At 37.6% G+C, this 24959-nt stretch overlaps 4 protein-coding genes and 1 pseudogene across 7 annotated transcripts; 3 read left to right on the top strand and 2 right to left on the bottom strand.

Moving 5' to 3' along the window:
- The first annotated feature begins 154 nt into the window (after window positions 1-154).
- On the top strand, window positions 155-1431 carry LOC125203133 (protein EXORDIUM-like 7 pseudogene; annotated as a pseudogene).
- A 183-nt stretch (window positions 1432-1614) lies between these two features.
- On the bottom strand, window positions 1615-7108 carry LOC125203119 (uncharacterized protein At4g19900-like). Of its 2 annotated transcripts, none has more exons than XM_048101408.2 (6): window positions 5210-7108; window positions 3336-4580; window positions 2972-3121; window positions 2613-2747; window positions 2258-2452; window positions 1615-1951 (listed from the first exon to the last, which is right to left on the bottom strand). In XM_048101408.2, the coding sequence occupies exons 2-6, from the start codon at window positions 4541-4543 to the stop codon at window positions 1765-1767; spliced, it is 1875 nt and encodes a 624-aa protein (XP_047957365.1). In that variant the 5' UTR covers window positions 4544-4580; window positions 5210-7108; the 3' UTR covers window positions 1615-1764. The 2 variants fall into 2 exon arrangements, with proteins under 2 accessions (XP_047957365.1, XP_088922326.1); XM_089066200.1 differs by having other exon boundaries at window positions 6562-7108.
- Window positions 7109-8396: 1288 nt separating this feature from the next.
- Window positions 8397-13099, bottom strand: LOC125201728 (DCD (Development and Cell Death) domain protein). Of its 3 annotated transcripts, none has more exons than XM_048099963.2 (3): window positions 12969-13099; window positions 11736-12145; window positions 8397-11638 (listed from the first exon to the last, which is right to left on the bottom strand). In XM_048099963.2, the coding sequence occupies exons 2-3, from the start codon at window positions 12135-12137 to the stop codon at window positions 8720-8722; spliced, it is 3321 nt and encodes a 1106-aa protein (XP_047955920.2). In that variant the 5' UTR covers window positions 12138-12145; window positions 12969-13099; the 3' UTR covers window positions 8397-8719. The 3 variants fall into 3 exon arrangements, with proteins under 3 accessions (XP_047955920.2, XP_088922026.1, XP_047955919.2); XM_089065900.1 differs by having other exon boundaries at window positions 12816-13090; XM_048099962.2 differs by having other exon boundaries at window positions 12850-13090.
- A 731-nt stretch (window positions 13100-13830) lies between these two features.
- On the top strand, window positions 13831-17195 carry LOC125209540 (Tetratricopeptide repeat (TPR)-like superfamily protein). Its single transcript, XM_048109145.2, has 8 exons — window positions 13831-13964; window positions 14309-14487; window positions 14565-14797; window positions 15123-15372; window positions 15453-15598; window positions 15683-15888; window positions 16109-16233; window positions 16382-17195. Coding segments are annotated over exons 1-8 (1776 nt in total). The 5' UTR covers window positions 13831-13962; the 3' UTR covers window positions 17017-17195.
- Window positions 17196-17837: 642 nt separating this feature from the next.
- LOC125207260 (glycine cleavage system H protein 2, mitochondrial-like) lies at window positions 17838-19990 on the top strand. The gene is made up of 3 exons (XM_048106530.2): window positions 17838-17997; window positions 18674-18933; window positions 19722-19990. The coding sequence occupies exons 1-3, from the start codon at window positions 17922-17924 to the stop codon at window positions 19848-19850; spliced, it is 465 nt and encodes a 154-aa protein (XP_047962487.1). The 5' UTR covers window positions 17838-17921; the 3' UTR covers window positions 19851-19990.
- The last annotated feature ends 4969 nt before the right edge of the window (window positions 19991-24959 follow it).

The raw sequence follows: 24959 nt of genomic DNA, 5'->3' as shown, positions 1-24959 counted from the left end.
TATTTCAAATGTGGAGAAACGAATAATTAAAGAAGAAAAAGTGTAACATGGCCATTAATTAAAAGTTGGCAATGATGAAACATGATTTATGTAGAACATGCTCCCATTACCCACCACAAGAAATGTCTCCTCTCCCTATATATAAGAGATATTTGTAGCCTAGTCTAATCCTATAGAAAAAAATGTTGAAAAACCAAATTCTTCTAGCCCTAGTGTTGTACACCTCACTATTCCATTCTCTTCCAATTTCAAGAAGCCAAAACCATCCAATTTTTTCCTTCAACCAACAAAAGAACCATGAGGGTTCATCAAACCTCATAGACCTCAAATATCACATGGGGCCGGTTCTTACATCCCCTATCAATATTTACATAATATGGTATGGGAAATGGGATCCCAACCATCAATCCACCATAAGGGATTTTATTTCTAGTATTTCTTCGCCGGCCCCATCTCCCTCGGTGGCCGAGTGGTGGAGCACCGTGACCCTCTACACCGACCAGACTGGCTCCAACGTGACAAAAAACGTGGCCCTGTCAGGCCAGTTCAGCGACCACGTCTACTCCCATGGAAAAAGCCTGACACGACTATCTATGCAGTCCATCATCAAGAATGCTGTCACATCGAAAAACGGCACGCTCCCCCTCAATTACAGGAACGGTTTGTACCTGGTGCTGACATCGCCTGATGTCCAGGTACAGGATTTCTGCAGGGCGGTGTGCGGGTTCCACTACTTCACGTACGCGTCAGTGGCGGGGGCCACGGTGCCGTACGCGTGGATAGGCAACAGCGGGGCCCAGTGCCCCGGGATGTGCGCCTACCCGTTCGCGTGGCCCGGGGGTGGGCTGCCGCCGCCGGCGGGGAGCGGGGTTATGGGCCCGCCCAATGGGGACCCCGGGACGGACGGGATGATCAGTGTGATCGCGCACGAGCTTGCTGAGGTGTCGACCAATCCGCTGATCAACGCGTGGTACGCGGGGGACGACCCGCTCGCGCCGAACGAGATAGGGGATTTTTGTTTGGGTGTGTATGGGAGTGGAGCTGGTGGAGGCTATACTGGAAATGTGGGTAAGGACTCAAAGGGCAATGGGTTCAATTTTAATGGGGTGAAGGGGAGGAAGTACCTTGTGCAGTGGGTGTGGGACCCTGTGAGGGGGAGGTGCTTTGGGCCTAATGCATTGGATTAAATAAGCTTTGTACAACTTCTGGTAATCATTAATTTTGAAGACAATTGGTGATTTTTTTTTTGTACAACTTCTGGTTACAATTAAGTTTGATGAGTATTGGTGATTTTTTAGGTGTTTATGTTGATTGATAAGTATACTTGTTATAGAGTTGTAGACTAGTAGGTTTGTTGTCTATATATATGGTCCATTTTGCCATTTTGAAAGTCTGCCAGAAAAAACTATGAATATTGAATTTACTCTCAAATGTTTCATGATTAATTTTGTTAGTGAAATTATATCAGATATGATAACTGAAAAATCATTTGTGAATGTCGTCGATGATAAGTTAATCAATGTTATCCATTTATTTAGAAAGATGTCATTTGGTCGAAAAATATGAACAACATATAGGAATGATAATTTTTTTGATTTAATACAAAATTACATGTATATCTAAATCCGAACAATAAAACTAATTTTTTTTGAATATTTTGCCGCATCAATACATTCCAAAATTGCTTTAGGTTCTTAAATATATACATTATACAGAGTACAGACAGCAATAGGCAAAAGAGACATGATCTCCTTCACTAGATCTTCATAATGCATCAGTGCAATGGATACAATACAGGTTAAGCAGTTTAAAAACGAGGCTCTCAGGCTCCGGGATCAGAGCAGACGTCGCGCTGTTCCATAGATGAATGGTGACTGATTGCTGCATAACTTTGTTATAGAGATTATCTTGGTCGTGTTTTTCGATCTCTGTTTGCGGAGCAGTGAAGTATCTGAGAAAAAATGTTGCAAGACATCAAGAAAATGTTGTCTGAGCGGATAGCACTTCAAGAAACAAAGACCCGGAATTTTAGTACATTGACACTTCAATGAAAATGCAAGGAAACGAGATAGTCTAAACTTATGCCGAGCTGATCCAACCAAAACACTCATATCGGTAAATGTCATAAGAATTGATGCTGACTTCAGTAGTAAATAATCTATAGCAAACAGATCCAGGCAAGTTGGCAAAACGATTATTTTCCTCTCCGGTTATTAATAAATAAGATGAAGTTAGAAAGCAGTGAGAATGTATATACCTAGAGATTGTATTATGGTCGAAGGGGAAGAAGACAGAAGATGGTTGCAACCGGAGTTCAGCATTCACATCAGCAACGTCTTTGCTGCTCAAAAATTGCTTGGCCACTCTAGTTAGAAGATCAGCTCCATTCCACCGCAGCTGGGCATCATCATATGACGCATAAAACTCCTCCAAGCACGATAAGATAAAAGGACTGCGTGGAAATTAAGAATGTTAACTAAGAATCTACTGCTTTATTCGAAGCACTAAGTAGAAATAGATAATGCTGCAGAATGATAGTTGAGACTGAGATACATAAAGAGTGAGTTGAAAAGTTACAAAACACGGAAGCAGAAAGGAAGTTTCTATATTACCTGTGCTTTCTGAACACCATCACCGCACCATTCAAAGTTTTATCACCAAGCTCGTGTTCATATCCAACAGTGTTATTGAGTTCGGAGAGAGGTTTCAACACTACAATGTCTGAATCAAGATAGATTCCACCATACCTAAAGTTCATAAAGAAAAACATTCAGGGAATCCATAAAGAAAGTTCATACAAGATATAAGTATACTGGCACATCATGATCTAATCAGGGAAACACTTCCCTTCATCTCTCATTAATCAAGAAATCACAGTACACAAATTTAAGATCTCTTATCTTTTTTCATATGCATATTTAATTAAAGCAGTATTTCTTCATAGAAGCAAAAATTTAAACTAATTGCTTACTTGTAGATGGAGGCTAGCCTGATTAGTTCACTGTAGTGAACTGGGTAATATTTTGTCGTCTTCCACTCATGCCAAACTGAAGCGAATATGTGTGTTGGTGTGTCTTTCAGCAGCTCGTCGAGATTTGGCATCACAACAGCCACTTTATATCTTCAAAGATTTAAAAAGTAACTCTAAATTACACAGCAGAAGCAAAAAAGATGAAACTGCACTTGATCAGCAAGAATATGGTTAACATAAGCATGCCATGGACAAAAATCCTTGATGTTGTATGCCAAACGCATGCATCCCAACATGGAAACACGAAGCACATGCAAAACATACATAATAAAAAAAGAAAAACTTGAAAATTAAAGGAATTTACCCATCTTTCACAAATCCACTAAAGAAATTGAGCTCTATTGTTTCAGAGAACACCACTACACATGCGTCTGGGTGATGATGGAGAAGACTCTCCAGACCCCTCTGCTGCCGAACACCAAACATCCATGGAGGCGAATTCCACACCATGAAAACTCTCATATTGCATCTCCCTCTTCTGAAAAAAGCATCCATAAAATTCCCAAACGACAGCCTTTCATCCAAACCTGGATAATAACCCCACCTCTTGCCATCTGCATAGTATTCTCTCTCTAAACCCTCATTCTTCCTCACCATGCGAATATTGTCATTGGTCAAAGCTCTTCTCTCCACTCTATTGACCTCCTTATCATGTTCAGCACCTCTTTCGCCTATAACGACGTCTTGTGTTTCAGAAACAGCCAATGGCTTCTTAGCCAAGAACGGAGTCCGCTTAAATTCATTTAGTAGACCCTTCAAGAAAATCTTATCTCCTCTAGTTAATCCAGTTACACCTATTCCATCAGGATCCTGCAACATTGGGTTATTCAAAGGATTTAGAATCTCAATGTTCGACTTGAACATCCTATCTCTCCTCAAAAAATCACCCTTCTTTTCGAACCAATCTCCCCACCCTTCCCTCAAAACAGACCCCTTCAACAGCAATGCATCCTCAATTTTCCTCACTTCACTCAATTTTTTTCTCAACTTATCGTCCACCAAAACATCGTCCGATCCAAACACAAGTTTAGACTCATCAATGCCAAAGCCTAAGTCAGACTTATGTTTCAAACTGAAAGGAACATAGTCTTCCCATTCATCAATAGAACGCCGATTGAATGATCTCCGAACGACGCTGTTCACATGGTCAAAAAAGTAACTAGACTTACTGGCAGCGCCCTGATTCTGCACAGTGGAGTCATCATCCTCTTCGTCGGCGAGGTTTTCCTCGTTATTCTTGCTACCGCCCTCTTCCAAAATGACGTCATCGAGCTCGTCAATGCGATCGTCATTGGGATTGGTGGTGGTGAGGGTTTCGGAGTCGAGATCGTCGAGGAGAGGGTTGAAGGAGTTGTCGCGTGAGTGATGGAGGGGGTGTTGGGGTTGCGAACTGAAGAAGGAAAGGCGGCTGTACAGGAGAGACACCGAGAGGAGGAGGAGCACCGCCGCGATTAGGGCGCAGATGTGCGCGCCGTAGCGGGGCCTCCGCCGCGTACGGAGTTGACGAAGCATGCGATGAGGGCAGCGCCAGCAGTAAAATGATGTTTACCTGTCAAAAGGCCAAAGGTAAGATTATTCACCGACTTGAAATTTGCATTGCCATAGCAGTTAATCAGGAAAAAAGACATTTTCACAAAGTTCATCACTCTTGTTATCCACTAGCGGATTTAGGAGAGAGCTGAATAGAGCTTCTGTGTATTTCATCAGAAATTTTTCTAAGTTACATTATCTGAATTGATGGAATAGAAATATTCTAATTCTAGATGAATGTTATCCAATCCTGTGCTTAATACAAGCAATGATTTTTCCTTATCAGATTTTCACAATTCAAAAATAGATAACACATCCAATTTCTGTTATTTTCCACAAACTAAGCCAGCCTAAACCGTAGAAGCAGAAAAACCGATAGAAAGCATAACCTAATTTCACATCAAAACCAATTGATCACAGAAAATCCAACACAAAAATATACAGTTTGATAGTGCAGACACATCATCAGATTTCGCAGTTTTCTACAGAACACTACACATGACCTAAATCATCTCTTCCAACTATGTGAAACAGTGTATGAATTGTGCATTTCAACTTTCCATCCGGTCAATTTCATGTGAAATGGATCGTGAAAATGAAACTGGAATCGAAACAGATAGTTGCAAAACAAATTAGGAAACAAGCGACCTTGATTTTGTGTTTTTGTTTGAGCCTCCTGAGCTGATCCAAGGCGTGAATGGGGATCCGGTGAGGAGCTCGCCGGAATTTGAGATGAAGAAATCAGAGAGAGAGATCGGAAATGAAGGAGAAAGAGAGAGAGATGGGATGGGCTTTAACATAGGGCCTTTTGCTAAATTGAAAATTGGGGTAAAGAATTAAGTGTACATAGGAGTATTAATTGGGTTGCCTATTTTAATTATTGGCACAATGAGTTCAGATTAATTAATTTTTTGGTGATTAATTGGCATAATAAATGTAATTATTCCAAGTGAATATACATATTCAATAATTATTTTATAGTGATTTATTTGACTCTTGAAGTTTAATACTCCGTAATAAGCCTAGTATTTCAATTTGTTATCACATGTTGTATTGTATGGTAATGCATGATATATAGTGAAACACGATGAGACTGATAAAAATGTAGGATAGGTGATTTGTGTAAAATACAATAGTATAGGATAAGACATTCACGTGGCTCGGAGGTTTACTGATTACACGTCTACACCGTCGGTCCATGAGAGTCGAAAAACTTCATTAAATTTGACTTTTGGAGTTGTTGTAAGGTCTAAGGTGCAGTAGCTTAGCCCAGACCTTTAGGATTGAGGTTCAATATTGTTCTTCGTCTGCCATCCAATGTCGGTGAAGGCTGCATGTACCTTTCAACATATGCGATAATCTTTTTCACTGTGTTCGACTTCTTGAGTTTCATTTATGGATCAACTATTAGTAGTATGAGATATAAATATATGTTGACGGATGTGTTTCATCTATATAATACTCACATCATCTGCAAAAACATTGTGATCATTCTATGGACAACACAAATTTTGATAAAAGAATTTTGTAGTTGTTTAAGTGAAATAAATATCTCATTCTAAATCTATGTGTTGAAGTGTTCGGAGTTGTGTGAATCCTACCACTATAAATGCATTAGCCATTAGGTAATATCATAGTATTACATATATGCAAAGTCATTATATCCCATCTTTCCCATAAAAATAGACATTTTTCTATTTTCATTTGTCCCATAAAAATAGCACAATTCTAATTTTGATAACCCTTTTTTTCTACATCTCTCTTACTTTACCAATTAAGTATGTATTAAAACCCGTATCATCCTAAAAGTTTCTATTTTTATAGGTAGAGGGAGTGTAATTTCACATACACTAGAGATAATTCACATGAGAACCCAACCATCACGAGCATACATGGTGGAGTTCGGTTCATTACAAAAATAATCATGAGATACATGGGATAAGCAAAAATGAGATTTTTTTGAGAATAATTAGTCACAAGAGTGGAGGAGAAATGCATACCCGTGGTTTGCAATGTAATCTTGACACTATGGAGACGGACCCAATATACATTGTCAAGGCCCAAGGGCCGAGCTTTTGAGGAAAAGACGATCGATCAAGAGATAAGAATAAACATCACTTACAATCACAAATAAACATAACAATGAACTAATGCATTTTTTAAAAAGAAGTAGATCAAGCATGAATGATAAGAGGCCATCAGATAGCCAATTCCTACTTGCATATGAGCCAAACCAAACATCCAAAAGCAATTGGAAGTATGTGCAAGAAACCCATAGGCAAGTCATCCCTGGCTAACCCAATAGCCTCCAATCCATCATGCTAGACCTCTTTCTTGTCGCGCCATCCAAATACTCAGACAATGTGACATCATCATCGAAGAAGAAGATCGAGCATGAGCAATCAGAGGCCATCAGTTAACCAGGAATAAACTTGCCCGAGAAGCCATGCCACGACATATAATTATATCTGATGTCGTGGCGAAGGCTTCTATAGGCAAGCCATTCCTGGCTGTCCAATGAGCCTCTGCATCTTTCATGCTAGACCTCTCCTCTTCTCAAAATTAATCAATGCTTCCATTGTTTTTCGACATGATTTCGGTTAGAGTCGAAGCATGCCCTATTTATAGTGAGTTGAGAGTGGTTTGTGGCGTTGACTATTTGGAGGATCTTGTAATGGAATCACATTCTTTTAATCGTGGAAAGTCATCGTCTAGTTGTCGATTGATGCATGGAATCACGTGGCTTATTTGAAAGTAATTTCCCTTTTCTTTGGTTAGAAATAGTATTGATGTGAAAATTAATTAGATATCATGATTCTATTAACGAAGAATGCTCTTTCTTTTCTTAACTTTTTTGCTTTTGAACGAAGCACGAACTTGGTATTTTACATACGAATTAGCCATATTAGTGTGAATTATTTTGTGGAAGTGATAGAAGGTTAATAGTGTTAATATATCAAATATGATATCGGAGAGATGCCTGTTTAAAATCGGACCGGCTTTAAAATTCGGAACCGGATTGGAAATGCCTTTTTTTTTGGAACTGTAATTGGTGCTTCCCGGCTAAACCGGATTGGCGTATCAGTTATACTAGTTTGATTCCAATTCTGATATTTCTGAACTGTGAATCAGCGATTTCGATCCAAAACTGAGAATGTCTCTGGTTTCAGTTACAATTCGAAAAAAATGGCAAAATCATGGAAAACAGACCAAAAATTGATGACTTCGCCAAAAGTTCATTAGAATCGACTAAATTTTCGTATATAGAAGTTTTCTTTTATCGAATTAGGCCGGTTATAGTTGGACAACCACATAACAGGACCAATGGAGTAGTTGACGAAATACAAGATAAGATAAAAGGATGATGGGAATGTGTGTGATGTTATCTAGGTGTTGTGGAATTGAAATATTCTAATTCTAGCAGAATGTTATCCAGGCAAATAGTATATTGACAACTCTGTTTTTTTTCAAAGGCAATGTAACGATAACATAGAAAGCTATAGGAGATTCCATGCTTCTCTTTCACGCCCCTCTCCCTCTCTCTCGCATAGTGCGTACTTGTTTTTTTCCGGTTAAATTTAGGTAAATATCACTTAGTGGCCCAATGCATACACGTTTCTACGTCCGTGTTAATATCTGATCATAGGATATTAACACGAACCCATTAACATCCGACGTAAAAACGTACATACGTTGGGCCATTGAGTGAGTGTTCGATACCATCATTAGAAATCCATCATCTTGTTTACTATCAACTTTTTTTTTTCTTCATTAGTAGTAATGTTTTTAGATACATCTCACACACAAATGATTTGTGGACACTGAAACATATATGTAACCAGAAAACATCTACTTTAAAAGAGAGAGATTTGAAAAACTTGGTTTTGAAAAAATATGAAGCAGAAGAGGAATCCTGATTTGGGCATCAGTATATGAAATGAGACAACAAGCAGATAATCAATCCCACCTTATATCACCAAAATCATTCAAAAGAAAGAAAAAAGTATAAGCCTGACCGATCAGCTGTCGTGCCAGGTTGGCTTTCGAGACCTTCACAGGGACATCCATATTGATGCTAGTACACAGATCTGCCAAAAGCATTTTAACGCGCTATAAGACTACAGATGATGTAACGAACAAAAACCATGTGCTGTGGCTTCACTGAGAAGAAGAAGCCTTCATATCTTTCATAGTAGTTAGTATGATTTTTAATTTGTTCAGATGTTTCTCCATAGTAAGTTCCTTCCTGGAACCAGCACCAGGTTCGGACCCTTCAAAAGATGGTTCCGGAAGGTTCCGGCTGGTGATGTTAGTATCATCAGTATCTTCGGCTGAAATTCCATCAACGGAAGTTTGAATATCAGAAATCAACTGTTGAGATGTTTCCGTTGGAACCTCTGAACTACCAATGTGGTGGTCATCGTTTCCATGCTCAACGCCTGTAGATGGCAAGACTTGAGCTAATGCGTCTTTTTGCTCCTTGGGACATGGGGGTTCTTTACCAACATGAAGGTCATCGTTTCCATGCTCAACGCTAGTAGATGACAAGACTTGAGATACTGCGTCATTTTTCTCCTTGGGACATTGGGGTTCTTTATTACAGTCCCCCTCTTGATGAGTGTGTGGAGCCAACACATTGCTAGACCTGGTACCGTTGAAGGGATTCTCAGGCTCAAGTAAGCTGGTGGCTGTTTCACTACTCTGTTTATCATCCTTCACGAGGATTGAAGCATGAGGCTGTAATGTTTTAGTACCAAGTGTGGCAGCATCACTAGCTGGATCAATTTTATCGAAAGCAGGTCTAACCAACTTTTTGCGTCTTGAAGTAGAATTAGTGGAACTTTTGACCTCTTCTTTAGCACCAGTGGGAATATTATGAGAGGCTGAACCAGAACTAGTCCCAACCAACTTTCTTTCACTACGGCGTTTGAAATCCAAAGCTCGAGTCTCTTTAGGGATTTCATCCGAACTATCTGCAGTAGCTTGAGTTGCATTACTCAGCCTTTCCGTCTCCATTGTAGAGTGCTCAGTTTCCATATGATACTGGGTTTTATATTCATGGTCTGCACTTTCTCTAGCTTGTTGTCCAACAACTCCAGATTTCCCGAGCCTTCTCGGTGACAGATTGTCATTCTGCTTCAACATCTCCATGAGTTCATCAGCTGTAGCATTGATATAGCAGTCTTGAAGATTAACATCAATGTCATTTCTCTCTTCACTAAACTGGGTTGATGTAGAAGACAAACGAGTAAAAACACTTTTCCTCTTAAGAGTGGAGTTAGCTCCAGAAATTTTGTGGAGTTCCATGGGATTCATATTTCTAGACAATCTGAAGTGCTGATTCCCATAAATCGCCAAATTTCTTTTTCGCTGACAAATATCCATGCCCGGATCTTGAGATTCGGAATAAATGGAATATTTGCCAGCAAAAATGTCCATCCCATGTTGAGGAACATGCGTTCTCTTATTTTCTGATGCCTCAGGAAGATATCCATCATATTTGAAATTATGGTCTCTTGATTTGGAGTAATAAGCCAACAAACCTTTTTTGCCTTCAAAGTTCTCAGGATCACTGCAGGGTGGAGAAAGCCTTGAAGACAACGACCGTCTGTAATTAACAGGAGCAGATGTATTCAGATCCATGTCCATAGAAAGGTCCGGGTTTACAAAAGAACTGGAAGATTCTCGAAGCAAAGAACTCTGGAGACCTGGTGTGCTCATCGCTAAACCATTATCTCTATATCCAAGTGTGGCATCTTGAGGTATGATAGATTTTTCCGGTTCCAAAGGATACAGCTGCAACCTATTACTACTAGATAGCGGATAGAAGTCCCCCAAAGAACCATCACGCGGGTGGGTTTTTTGCATTGAAGTAGAAAATCGGTTAGCTTCCTTTGACGAGGAGCATCCATGAGAAAGACTGGGGTGATCAGGTGAGTAAGGGACAGTCCTTGTAATAGTTGCATCCTCAAAAATGGAGGGCGAGATGTCAAAATTACTGGAGACGGTAAATTGAGAGAGCTGTTTCTTCGGAAACTTATCAGGAAATGAAGATAAATTTTGTTCTGGCTTGGAGAAACAAGGGTACTTCATTGAAATGACAGGATTACTATGTGTATGACTAGCCTCTCTATTATCTACTCTCTCACTCTTTCTATACCTTGCATTATCTAATACTTGCCTGTCTTCATCCGCAACATTTCCATCTTTTGTGGCCAGTGCAGGTGGACCTTTATCCACCATATTTTCAGTTGATCTTCCTTCCAGAACTGGGTACTTCCTTCCCTCAATAATTCTGTAACCACAATGCCATGGAGGTAAATCAGTTTTGGAAGATAAGCCTCCGGAAAAACATGTTCCAAGACGAGGTTCATTCTCGTCGATTTGAAACCTCCCAGCTGCATTTGTTTTTCTTATTTTATGGAAATGGCTGGTAGAAGGATCAAAGGTATTTTCCGATTTCCTCCCCATCAACCGCTCATAATCCTTTACCATTCCTCTTTCTTGCCTACATAATTTCATGTCGTGATCACTAATAGAAACAGACCTAACCACATTACTATCGCAGTCTCTTATCACAGAATCATCTAACAGGAACCTATCATCATCAATCACACGTTTGCCTTGAGCCAGGGAACTCCCATAGTTATCACTTGCAAATGTCTGTTGCCGACCATTGAGTATGTCATAGTCCTCCCGCAATGTACTCCTCTGCAAAGAAGTATAATCATCGCGGACTCTCGCATCTAAAGGATCCAGAAAATGCTCAGGGTATTCTTTACCTATTCTTCTCCTTTTAGCAATAAAATCATCATGAGAAAAATGATATTTTTTCCCATCAGCATTGGCCCTATTCTCTACCAACACGTTTTCTTCTCTGCCTTTAGCCAACGAGCTCACATGGTCATCATATTCAGTAGATTCCATGTATCCTGTCTCACTTAGTCCATGTCTGTCTCTGTCATCTCCTACCAGCCTTCTGTCCTTAGATACTTCAACAATAGCTTCTGACTGCGGCTGAGAGGGGATGTTTCTTTTTATCTTTTTTGAACTGAACAAATAAAGAAGCCTGTGAACCTAAACAAAAAAGAAGAAATTGAAAACAATAACATTTAGCTGCTTTGATCTCCTTGATAAGGTTAATAGTAAATAGCAAGAAACCTGCTTTTCTAACCTGATCTTTAGAGAGGCCGAAGTTGAATTTCCTTGCACAAAAGTAATTCCCTATGATAGCATCTTGGAATTCTTTCTCAGAGATTGGATCACAATGCCATATTTGTCTAAAGCGAACCTGTGCTGGGTAATGCCGCCCTGAACTACTAAATGCGTGGGGATTAATGTCCACCGCGCCATCACAGGATGCCTGATAAACTCCGAAGAGTTGTCTCTTTCTAGTTTCAAACAGGAACAAAACCATTCCCTCTTTAACATGTCTCACAAATTCAGCATGCGAAGATGGTAGTGCAAATATATTCCGTCGAAGGCATTCTTTTTTGGTCTGAGTGTTTGAAAGAAAGATTGCACCAAATTCAGGAACATTTCCAGAAGCCCCGTTACCATGCCCATGGTTGTCCATTACTCCAACTGCAAGCGGATTTGCAATCCACTTGTAGAAATTAGCATACGAGAGACCCACAGAGAAGATGAAAAATCAACCAACATGCAGAAAAATTGCAAAGATCAACTATAGCAAAGATTTTTTCTAATGGTTTGAGATACAATCTATCAAATGGAACTTCAAGCAAAGCACATATGGAAAATATTGATTATCTTCTCAAGTTTAAAGCATCATATGTGATACAGAGCATTTCAATATCTCTGATTACTTTCTAATTACCAAAGAATCACCTATGTATGATTTCTGCATAAAATTCCAAGTAAAACCACTGATAGATCTACATACAAGGAAGGAATTGAGAAATCACCGTGTTCCTCATCGTGAACCAATCATAGGGAATAAAACTAAACAGTAACTATAATATCACAGCAGCTATAAAATTGTGAAGATCTGGATCCTTCCTCAAACTGACAACAATAAATCTATACCTCCAAATCAAACAGGAATTCGCATTAATGTAGCAATAATGAAGATCGCGGTATGGCGATCAAAACACACTACCGAATGAAATTGAACACCAATGCAAAACAAAAAAACCAAAAAAAACATCCAGCAAATTACACTTCATGAATTCCACAGCTGCTACGATGCATTCAAAAAACTAGATATTCTAAATCAGAAAACAACAACAATTACCACGACAACGCTTACTGAAAAGAGGCAATTTTACCAACTCGCTAGGGTTATTGAGATAGCGGAAAAATCGAGAAACAGAGGATTTCGTGAAAACTGCTCCTCTTTTTCAGCGAGGGGTAGCCAAATTGTTGGATTTCCAATCCTAATCCTTACCTTTTAATTCTATATAATCAAGTTTTTAGCATACATGAATCAGAACATTGCAATATTCAGAGCTTGAGTGAGCGGCGAAAAAACTATACCGACTCATAGCTATATATATGTATAGGTGGTGAAGATGGGAATACAGGAGTGGGGCATGACATTTTTCTACGTTTTATATTTTGAAAAAATAATTACACTAGATAATTTGCTACATATTTTAATACTATAAAATTGATAAAAAAAATAATTCATAATTTTAAAAAATGAGAAATAAAAAATGATTGAAGTGAAAATAAGAACACCTTATTATTGAGATATAGTACATACAAAAGAAGTAAAACACTAATTTTGATAGATGATCCAGAATATGACGGATATAGTACATTCTCTCATTTCGATATAATCAATTTGCGTTTCTTTGGGGACCGTGCCAACTTATATTATTTCCTCAAAAATTAATTTTTTTATGTTTTTTCTTACTTCTTTCTTTCTCATATTTATGTATTTATTGTTTCTCTTGATAAATATTTTTTCCATTTAATTCACTAAATATCAATTTTTTAATCTCGCATCGAAAAAGCATTGATTAAGTTAAAACCTGTGAGAGTAATTTGATTTGAATAGCCTCAATTGTAATGCTTGATTTAATTATCTATTGTTCATATTATATATTCTATAAAATTTGTCAAATTATAATTCATTCTACAACTTTTAAATGCAAACTATAAATTGATTAAATATTTTCCAGCTATATGAATTCTCTCTATCTTGCATCATCCATTTTAAATGAATGTGATTATTTATTTTAGAAATGGGAAAACACACACACACAAATTGTCTTCTTCTGCTACGGATAATTTAAGGTAACCGAACCGCACACATATTATCTCTTACACTGGCATTATGTAATTATATGTATCCATAGAAATTGTCTACATAATGTATATAGAATACTCAAATAAGCAATCAAAATCGAGCTGTGTCTTCATATTTTTGTGTATTCATGTAAGTTTTTTTTTATTTAACGTAAGGTTTTGTTGGATATCAATAGTTTTTTGGACACAAATTTTATTGTAGTTTAATGTATATTTATATGGGTTTGTGTGATATCTGCCATTGATGAACAGTGCAAGTTCAGTTAGCTTCTTCGTTTCTTAGAAGTGCAAATTCCCATAATACATGTGTGGGCCGCTTAGGGTAGGCGGCACCCGTTAATTATTTTGAGTTTAATATCGCAACTTCTCATTCTGATTTTAGATAGAACGATTGCTTTGTTGTTTTTTTGTTTCTGTTTAAAGTATTGTTAACTCGCCATTTTTTGACTTGAGCGTTTTTCTTGGCATATGAAGGTTATCTTTGAAATACTATTCAAACTACATTATCTCTAATTGTGAATGTGGATTCAACTTAAGACCAAAATGTACCAACACTGACCAATCTACTGAGAAGTGGAAAAAAGACAGCCTCTACATCAACAAAGGTGGAAAATTGAGACATTTCAACCATAAAAAGGTCTCAAGAAAAAAAGGTCACAGCTAAAACTGCATAATAGTTTGCTCTATTTCTTCTCTAACATGTGGCTGAGTCGTTGCAATGCGAGTGTAGGCGGCTCGTTGAGAGGGCAGGGATGGAAGTATGGCTCGGGATTTGTGGACGGGGTCTTCCCCGTTTTGAGCCCTATCGCACTAGAGATACTCAACTTCGTGCAGAAGGAGGAGGATGTTAGCAGAATCTGGTATTCTTTGGACACTCTGCCTCCTACTAATACTACTTGGGATGACTTGATCAGCATCGCGGTTCGCCTTCGTTTGAACAAGAAATGGGACCCGATCATAGTGGTACGTGCTCTAGCACTCGTTGCGCATAGCGTTCTGTTTTTTTTTTTTTGCCGCGTGTGTGGCGTTTGAGACGGGGAATGGGGAGTTTGGCGTCGTTTTTGTCATGTTATTGTCATTTTTCGAGGTACAACACGTTGATTTCTGTTGGGTTGCAAATCCTTTCCACGTAAGAGAATGAGGGAAGTTGGAAGCAGTATAATTGTTGTCCAATCTCAATTAGTTAGGAAAACAATCTGCGTGACTTGTCCAAAGTGGACAATATCAAACTAATAATGTGCGGTCGATCCTAAACATTTCGGGCCATATTTGCAACTTTTTTTATCAGTTGTGCGAATGGATGTCGCAACGGAGCACGTTCAAGCCCGATATTATCTGCTACAATCTGCTAATAGAGGCTTACGGTCAGAAGCTACAGTTCAAGAAGGCCGAAACCATCTACTTGGACCTCGTTGAAGCTCGTTGCATCCCTACACAGGACACATACGCGCTTCTTGTCAAGGCGTATTGCAAGTGCGGGAAGATGGAGCACGCTGAGGCCGTGTTTGCTGAGATGCGAAGGAACGGCTTTCCTCCCAGTATGTATATATCCAATGTTCGTATTGATTCGAACCTGATACCTTTGGCTTTAGGTGCATTAACGAACTCGATTTTTTAGGCACAATTGTTTATAATGCCTATATTGATGGGCTAATGAAAGCAAGAAAATCTCAGCATGCTCTTGCTGTATACCAAAAGATGAAGAGAGAAAATTGTGTACCAAATGTTGAGACTTACACCTTGCTGATCAACTTATATGGGAAGGTATAATTTTATTTTATTTTTATAAGTAAATTAGTAGTAGTATCAAAATCTGGTGACAAATTTTTATACTAATTTTTTTTGTAGGATAATAAATCTTATATGGCATTAGAGGTGTTTCAAGAGATGAGAGCTAACAAATGTAAGCCTAATATTTGCACATACACTGCTTTGGTGAATGCTTGTGCAAGAGATGGTTTGTGTGAGAAAGCAGAGGAGATTTTTGAGCTGATGCAAGAGGCAGGGCTTGAGCCTGATGTCTATGCTTACAATGCTCTCATGGAAGCCTACAGGTAAATTGTCGCGTTTGGGCGTCTGCTTGGCATATATGTTATGTATGTATCCCGTGGTGGACGCAAAAAAAAATATTGGGAGGGGCTCTAGTGTTTTTTTATAATTGTCTAGGCATCAGGTTCGATAAGGGCTGTTTTTTTAAAAAAATTGTAGACGGAGCTTAAGCCCCCCTACCTACTTGGCGTGTACGTATCCCGTCTAAGAGGTGGATGTTGACAGCCGTGCAGGTTTCCCTTATGGCGCAGCGGAGATCTTTTCGCTCATGCAACAAATGGGGTGCGAGCCAGATAGGGCTTCGTATAACATAATGTTGGACGCGTATGGTCGAGCCGGTCTCCATAAAGGTACTCTTTTTAAATCCGTTATGTTGGTGTATTACTGCAACATTTTGAATAGGTTTGACTTTTGAGTGTTCGGTTTTTGGTTTGATTTTTTTTGCCAAAATTGAGGTAAAGTGATGTTTTTATTGATTTTTTATATTTTTTAAATCAGGTGCGCAAGCGGTATTTGATGAGATGCATCGTCTTGGGATAGAACCAACGATGAAATCGCACATGCTATTGATCTCGGCCTACTCGAGGTCGGGCGACGTCTCGAGGTGCGAGGAGATTGTGAGGCGGATGCAGGAGTCGGGGATCAAGCCGGACACGTTCGTCCTGAACGCCATGATGAACTTGTACGGCCGGCTAGGGCATCTCGAGAAAATGGAGGAGGTGATGGCCGCGATGGAGGGCGGGGGCGGGTGCAAGCCCGACATAAGCACGTACAACATCGCGATAAACGTGTACGGGCGCGCGGGGTTCGTGGAGAGGATGGAGGAGGTTTTCGCGTCGATCGCGACGAAGAATTTGATGGCGGATGCGGTGACGTGGACGTCAAGGATTGGAGCATACTCTAGGAAAAAGCAATATATTAGGTGCATTGAGATATTTGAAGAGATGATTGATAGTGGTTGTTATCCTGATAGTGGGACTGCTAGAGTGTTGCTAGCTTCTTGCTCTAGTGATGAGCAAGTAGAGCAAGTTACTAATGTGATTAGAACCATTCATAGGTATAGGGGGGAGCATACGGCCGGTTCGGTCGACTATCGAATCGAACCATCTAATGAGATGGGTCGAGTTATTTGATCTTTTTACACTAGTTATCACCTTTAATCGAACACCGAAACCTGACCGATTTCGACCTAGTTTTATCGGTTGAGATTGAGCTCATAGTGTCGGAAATTGAAACCGGTTAGAACTCAGTTCAACTTCTGTACTTGTAACTAAACTATTGTATTTTTTATCTATGAAAAACCTTTGGACTAGTTATCATTGTTATTTTGAAACAATTTATTACCGTGCAATTTGTTCTTTTGAATTAATTTAGTAGTGTGTAATGCGTTTACGCTGAATTTTGATAATTTGAAAAAATATTTTGTACTATTGTAATAGATGCTAATAAATTGACACAGGTTAAACACTCTTGATTAAAATTTTATGTTACATTATTATACACTACTACTATATTCCACTAACGACATATTGAGAAAAATAAATTGAATATGCTTTTGTGAATGACTACATTATATTATAGCATTTGGGACATAATTGGACAGCACTCATACTCACAATTCACCAACCTTTTTTAGTTGGTTTGCTGACACATCAACCACCAACATCTCATTATTATTGTTCCTTATTTATTTTTGTTAAAACGGTAATTTATTTAATTACTGTCGATTACTTACTATAATGAGAGAAAGTGTATTTTTTTTTCAAAAGAATAACTACATAGTAGTTACTCCTACTATATTTTTCAAATTTTATAGAGTATATTAGTAAATTTATCCCATTAATAAAGTGAGTTTCACATTTTACTAACACTAATATTTTAATTAATTTTTAATTGTAGCTCGATTTACCCTACCAACCTTCGCCACTTTAAGAGAGCCGTTTTCCAAAAAATCATAATTAAACGAAATATTTCACAGAAAAAAACACACACACACTGAGAGCTGCGAAGCGGTGGATTCAGGTGTTTGTGTTTGAAAATGGCGACTAGTTTGTGGGCAACCAGAGCTGCTTCTTTCCTACGGATCAATGTTCCTTGCAGAGGCTTTGCTACCGGTAAGTCTCTCTGTGTTTAATTTGCATCGGTGTATATTTGATTTGGCATTTTCACCATTTTAACGTCGCGCATTTTCTGTATTTGATGGAAACACTGTGATCTGTTGTGCTATGAAGGATCTGATATTCCGATATGTTAGCTGGCGTTATATTTCTATGAGATCGCTGCTGCTTTTATTGATTGACGTTTATTTGTGATGCGAAATGTTAGCTATCTGGAATTTCCTCCGATTGTGAAACGATCTGCGTTTCTCTGTGTGTGTTTTAAAATCATCTGATGTGATTTTTTGATATTTGTGAAATAATTTGAGGTGGAATGGCTGATTAGAGTTGCAGTGGGCTGAATCGAAATGTGGATTAATGTTTATGAATTTTTTTCCTTAATCGTCACTCACCGTAGAGATTTCATTGAAAATTACGGTGATTTTTTTGGTTTTTTAGTGTTGACATTATGTGGAATACTATATAATTTGATATGCTTTGTTTGATATCTCTAAATTAATTGGAGGTGGTAAGGATAATTAGATTTATTGGACTGTGGAGAAATGTACAGATTTCATTGCACTCTCTGGTAATTTTTTAAGCTGTCTAGTGATTAGTGTGACATTCCATGGTGTGTATAGTCGATATGTGAAATTGTGAATTGTGTAAATGCTTTTTGTTTCAATTAATGCAGTTCTGAAGGATCTAAAGTATGCTGATTCTCATGAATGGGTGAGAGTGGATGGGAAGTCGGCTACCGTGGGTATTACTGATCATGCTCAAGACCACCTGGGTGAAGTTGTATACGTCGAACTACCCGAGGAGGGGAGTAAGGTAGAGCGAGGTGCAAGTTTCGGTGCTGTTGAGAGTGTCAAAGCTACCAGCGATGTGAACTCGCCTGTTTCAGGGAAAGTGGTCGAAGTTAACACAAAGCTTAGTGATTCTCCTGGTTTGGTGAGCCTTTCTGAGACTAGCCTAACTTTATTCTCATTGTTAACATGATTGCATATTATTCATAGATTGCTCCCAGCCTCCCACTCCCCCAATTATCCTGAAAGTACTCTTTTTTTTTCCATGGACTCGATGAAGCATGTTTTTTCTAGATTTGGGGAGGTTCTGTGGTTACAACTTTTCCCTCATGTAGATAATAAGAAAAGAATGTGCGACCCCGGAGTTGAATTTGCAATATGATTCCTCTCATTCCGATCTAGCCTGTATGTAATTAACCTATTTGTAGATCTTTGGAGTAGCACCAAGCAAGTGGAAATTCATCGGTCTACTTTCTCATGAGTCATGAAGAGGACTATTAGAAACCGCTCGTTAAATCCAAGTGTATTGTGCTGATACATATTAGAAACCGCTCGTTGATATCATGCTAATTTTCCTTTGTTCCACAAAATGAAAAAAGGAAATGATACGACGATTATATGTATATTGGCAGCCATGTATTTGCGTCCTTTTTGTGTCGTTGCTGCTGCATCATCCTCATATTCCTTTCTTTGCCACACTATCTTTGGAAGTAACATATTTGTGCATCTGCTATAAATCCATATCTTTATCATGTCTCGATTATTATCAGATAATCCGTTGCTTGAATGAGAGCTGCATATAAACATAAATCTTTGCATCAGTCATCAAGAACTGCCAGATTTTGTGTTTATATGTCCTCCCTAATTATTGTCTCCACCAACTAATCTGTCCTCGTACTCATGTAAACATCTTTGCCTCTTACCTTCGTTCAGGTAAATACGAGCCCTTACGAAGATGGATGGATCATAAAGGTAGAGCTGGAGGACGACAGCGACCTCCCCTGTTTAATGGACCCCGAACGCTACACCAAGTTCTGTGAAGAAGAAGATGCTAGCCACTGACAAATTTCAATGCCACAATAATCACTTTCTTTGAAGGGATTTTGGATTTTATATTTTATTCTCTCTTTCAAGTTTCCTTGTTTCTTGTTGTGTTTGAACATTTGGACAATGGTGATAAATGGCTGCAGTTATTCTCCTTTTGTTTTGTTTTGTTGTGTCGTGTTGCATATATAAATTTATTTGATGGGATGAAAATGGTTAGCTGTTTTCTTTCTGTCACTGTTTATTGATAAATAGAGTGGTTAACAACTAAGAACAAATGTGAATCTATCATTTCTTTTTCTTTTTTTTCAAAATTAAAATTTTATGAAGATTTCTTTATTTACTTACCAATACAGCAATACTAATGTTTTACTATGTGAACGAGGTTATGATACTATAATTGTTTAATATCAATGAATAATTTATTATAAAAAAATACACACATTGGAGTATCTTATCAGTAAAACACTAAAACCCTCCCAAAAACCCAACTGCTGTTTACCTTCATCAATTCCAGAATTTCAGCTTGAAGCTTCTTCCGATATTGCTCAGTAATTACGTGGAAAATCAAATGCAAACGGGCTATGGCAGAGAAAAGGCTCGAGGAAGACGATGCTAGTGGTGAAAGCAGGTCTGACAAAAAATGCAGAGATGCTTTGCTTTCGGGGATCATTCTGTGACTTTGGGGCCGAAAGGTTTTCTGCTTCTGTTTTTTTATAAATTCGATTTTTGAAATTTGGATATTTTTGTGTTGGTAGGTAATGCTTTTTTCAATCTTGCTGGAGCTAGATTTTTGAATTGATCGTTGCTAAACTGTCTGGCTCAGTAGCATGATTTCAATATTTTGGAAATGCATCTCTATTTCTATCATTTTTATTTTATTTTTAAACTCATTCTGGTTGTAATGCTTTTCTGAATTATTCGTTGTGGAAGTGTCATGATCTCCTGTGCTTGTATTTTCAATATTTTCGAAATGCAAGTTGGTAAAAATTGATCCTATTACTCGGTTTTCGGTAAAGCTCGGTGATCCTGTTTTTGTAAATTATGGGTGATTCAGTTGCCTTATGTCTGTATATTACTTTGAAACTGTTCCTCATTTTGCTGATAGATGCTCTATTCATTTAAATCTTATTTGCATTTTGTTAAACAATGCAGGGCGAAATGTTGTCCTTTCAGAGTCCGAGAAACTCGATGGTGTAACTATTGAGAATGCCGGGGTGCTGCTAATCCAAGAGGTTGATCTCAGTTTCTCAATGTTGGTAACTACTTTATATTGCACCCAATCTTCTGGCTATCATATTGGTGATGGCTTTTACAGGTTGCAACCAAAACAAATGGCTCAGCTGGTGATGGCACGACCATTGCGATCTTGTTGGCCTGATTAGATATGGATTATTAATGGGGCTAACCCTGTATCCTTAAAGAAAGGAATTGGTTAAGGTTTTGAGAGAGAGAAGTTATGCTGTAAGAGGGAGTGATGAAATTAAAGGTTTCATTTATCTACTTACCATATCCAATGCATAGCTCATTGATTCATTATGCATCTTTGAGTTGTTTTTCCTCGTTCGCTTCATTGTCTGCTGGAAATGATGAATATGATGGAAACTTGATTGCTGAAGCTATTGAGAAAAATTGGCCCTGATGGTGTGATATCAATTGAATCGTCTTCGTAATCTGAAACTTCTGTGACAGTTGATGAAGGAATGAAGGTAATTATGCATAAACTGACTTGATTATCATGTGTTAATCGCCATCTTTCTGTGCCAATTCTATTACCTCGAAGACATTGCGAACCTAGAATTCTTTAGTGATTCGATATCCAGTCGTTCTTGTCGTACATATAGTATTCTCATTTGCCATAGTTTTCATTATTTCTTTAATTTTGTTCAGGCAGTCTTTTCTTACAGATAGATAAAGGATACATGTCGCCGCACTTTGTGACAAATAAGGATAAATCGTTAGTGGAATTGAAAATACGAGAGTTCTGGTGACCGATCTAAGGATATCCAGTGTGAAGGAGATTGTTCCGTTACTGGAGAAGTCTACACAATTGAGTGTCCCTCTACTGATTTTTGCTGAAGACATATCTCGGCAAGTGCTGGAAACTCTAGTCTTGAACAAAATGCAAGGCGTGCTTAATGTTGCCGTCGTAAAATGACCAGGGCTTGGAGAAGGAAAGAAAGCTATATTGCAAGATATTGCTCTTATGACAGGTATGTTTGAATGTTGATAATCAGAGCATAAATTTAAAGATATCAATCCAAAGAAATTATGAAATTAATGGAGCAAATTTCCATGCTTGCTTTGTACTTACCTGGTTTGTGACCTGTTTTCGGCCTTCTTATGATGCTTTATTTCCGCGTTAATTCAGTCGTACACGAGAATGCTATTTCAGTTGGCTAGTTTACAGTTCTAAACTCTATTCTATGGAACAAATTTCAGGCACTTCTTGCACCAGCAAGAGTAATTGCAGCAAATGCAGGGGTTGATGGAGATGTGGTTGTGGAAAAAATTAAAGCTTGTGAGTCGAATTTCGGGTATGATGCAATGACTGGGGTCTGGGAGATACGAAGATCTAATTCGCGCTGGTGTCATTGACCCTTGCCGGGTCTCAAGATGCGCCCTTGTTGCTGGTATGATCCTAACCACTCAAGCCATACTAGTCGAGCAAATCAAGAAGGCCAAGCCGCTCGTTCCCCAGATTCCCGGTATATCCCCTTGAAGACAGGAAATCCACGAGGTACACTAGAAAATCTGATTAATCGCCATTCTTTGATACAAATACTCCTTGCTTTAGTGCCAACGAGAAGGAGACCGTACAATGTTGGATTGTTGAAATACGAAGCGCTCCCGTTGTAGAAGGTATAATTCTTGAAAGTTCCACTGATGACGAAATTTTGATCTATTGGCCACGTTGGCGATGACATGTGTATCGCCAACATGGCATTCTAGAACCACCTAGGATTTGTTATGTGGGATTCTAGGAATGCAAATTTTGTTTCATTAGATTATTACTCCCCAAACTGCAATGTGACAACAAGAAAGTGACTCTTCCTCACTTTCTAAAAATTTAAATATAGCAAATGTTAACTAACCAAATACAAAATGATGATGCAAATGTGGAAATATCTGGGATAGGTAGAACTCATCCATCTACATAACTACTTGTATACTTTTTGCTACTGAATTCTTTTTCCTTGCTAAATAATGTCTCACCTTTTTCTGCCATTTCTTACATATATTGATACATATGATCTACTAAATCAAGATTCCAATTGGTTGCGTTTTTGTCTCTAGTAGAAAGTTAGCAATCTTCATGTATAAAACATTCATTTTGAAGCTATGATTATAGTTAGCAATCTTCATCAAGTAGTCATTATTTCATGTTAATTTCCATTTCATCTTTGTAGAAAGTTGTGTACTACATTTTTGAATTTTTTTGTGCCTGTGTAATAATTTTGATTAAGCCTAGTATGCTAGCTAATTTTTGCTGTGTGTGACAGTAAATATTTAATGATTCAGGCTTGATGTGAAAGTTAAGTATGTTGTCCACTTTCTCATTTAAAAATTTGATATTGGTATTGATATCATTTTTACGTCATTGTTTTTGTAATCTTCCAAGTATTTATCGAAGAGTGACGTAATTTGTGGTAAATAAAATGCGATTTACTATTCTCTAACATCATGATTAGTGCTATTATTAAACATTAATGCCGTACTGATTAGATGTAATCATCTTACCATATATTTCTTCATGATTTTTTTCTCTTCATGATTTTTTTCTAATGAATGAGAGCTACCATTGCTAGTGTGATTATACGATTTCTAAATTTACTAACGCCATTTATAAGAATGATAATTTTTAAAAAATAACCAATTATATAGTATAATTTTGATAATTTTCTTAAATGACCAAAAATCTACTAGCATTCTACTTATTTGTTTTCATTTTTTGATGTACGTATGCATTTATGTCTTATAAGTTCATCTTTGTTCATTCTTGTAGAAAAAATTCCCAAAAGTCGACTATACATTAAAAAATAAGACATGCAGGACATTAGATTTTCTTGGCTACGTGACAATTGAAAAAATTGTTAAAGTCTAAAGTTGTGGGATTGATAAAAAATCAATCTCACTTAATGATTTTATCCCTATTTATTAATTAAAATTTTATTACACCCATGTTTATAGTTCACACTTCACAGTATGTGATTATGGTTGAATCGTAAATATAGATTAATCTTGTAAACTACTCCCTCTGTCCCGCTTTAGCAGTCCCATTGACTTTTCTGCTCTCTTTTTGTAATAATGATAAAAAATAGTTAAAGTGGAGAAATGATAAAGTAAGAGAGACAATAATGTAGATAAAACTCTTCTCTATATTATTCTCTCTCTTAATTTACCATTTCTTCTCTTTAACTATTTTTTATCATTTTCATAAAGAGAGGGTAGAAAAGTCAATGAGACAGCGGGACATAGAGAGTATAACATAATCGTAATTCGTAATTGCAAATATGGTAAGAGTCTATATGTTCGAAAAATATTTTTGGTATCACGTCAACATTGTTATAATATTTAAATAAAAAATATATTGCGAATTAAATTACAAAATAAATTACTCGTGTTCAGAATTCTTATGTTGTTTTGTTTAGATGCTAAGTAGAAAATATATTCCACACTTAAATTACGAAATAAATTAGAATATGCACATCGTGCTTAGACTTTACACGTTTCTGACTAAAAGATTTCATGTCATCTCCTACAAATTGAGTCCAAAGATCATATATTTTCTAAATAACCAAAAAAGAAATTATTTTTAAAACTTAGCCAAAAAACAGGCTAATATTTTAACTATTTGCAAATAATTATGTCATTTTTCTTTTTTATTTACTTTTTTTCTTTTATACCATTTTTAGTAAATATATCATACATTCAATATAATAAAACTAATACATATAAAGATATGATTCATTAGACAATTTATTATTATTGTTTTTATTTTATAAATTTCTTAAATTATTTGCAATTACAAGAGGGGCGCAGATGAAATTTGAAGAAAAAATGGGGTTAATACTCGAATTAAAGAAAAACACGAGTCCAAAAGAGAGAGGAAAATAAAATTGGGTC

Source organism: Salvia hispanica, chromosome 2, assembly GCF_029641045.1.
Source record: "Salvia hispanica isolate PSC_SH4W2 chromosome 2, Shi_PSC_v1, whole genome shotgun sequence".
Classification (NCBI taxonomy): domain Eukaryota; kingdom Viridiplantae; phylum Streptophyta; class Magnoliopsida; order Lamiales; family Lamiaceae; genus Salvia; species Salvia hispanica.
Note: the sequence above shows the minus strand (reverse complement) of the source record. Positions and strands in the feature narration are given on the sequence as shown.

Bases quoted from the DNA above. Each gene is read 5' to 3' on its own strand.
- LOC125201728 (XM_048099963.2), bottom strand. From the start codon at position 12,137: ATGGACAACCATGGGCATGGTAACGGGGCTTCTGGAAATGTTCCTGAA. The intron at 11,639-11,735 runs GTTAGAAAAGCA...TTTTTTGTTTAG, and splicing joins TCGGCCTCTCTAAAGATCAG to GTTCACAGGCTTCTTTATTT.
- LOC125207260 (XM_048106530.2), top strand. From the start codon at position 17,922: ATGGCGACTAGTTTGTGGGCAACCAGAGCTGCTTCTTTCCTACGGATC. The intron at 17,998-18,673 runs GTAAGTCTCTCT...CAATTAATGCAG, and splicing joins TTGCAGAGGCTTTGCTACCG to TTCTGAAGGATCTAAAGTAT. The intron at 18,934-19,721 runs GTGAGCCTTTCT...ACCTTCGTTCAG, and splicing joins TTAGTGATTCTCCTGGTTTG to GTAAATACGAGCCCTTACGA.
- LOC125203119 (XM_048101408.2), bottom strand. From the start codon at position 4,543: ATGCTTCGTCAACTCCGTACGCGGCGGAGGCCCCGCTACGGCGCGCAC. The intron at 3,122-3,335 runs GTAAATTCCTTT...AAATCTTTGAAG, and splicing joins AGTGGATTTGTGAAAGATGG to ATATAAAGTGGCTGTTGTGA. The intron at 2,748-2,971 runs GTAAGCAATTAG...TATGAACTTTAG, and splicing joins AGGCTAGCCTCCATCTACAA to GTATGGTGGAATCTATCTTG.
- LOC125209540 (XM_048109145.2), top strand. The intron at 15,599-15,682 runs GTATAATTTTAT...TTTTTTTTGTAG, and splicing joins TGATCAACTTATATGGGAAG to GATAATAAATCTTATATGGC. The intron at 16,234-16,381 runs GTACTCTTTTTA...TTTTTAAATCAG, and splicing joins TCGAGCCGGTCTCCATAAAG to GTGCGCAAGCGGTATTTGAT.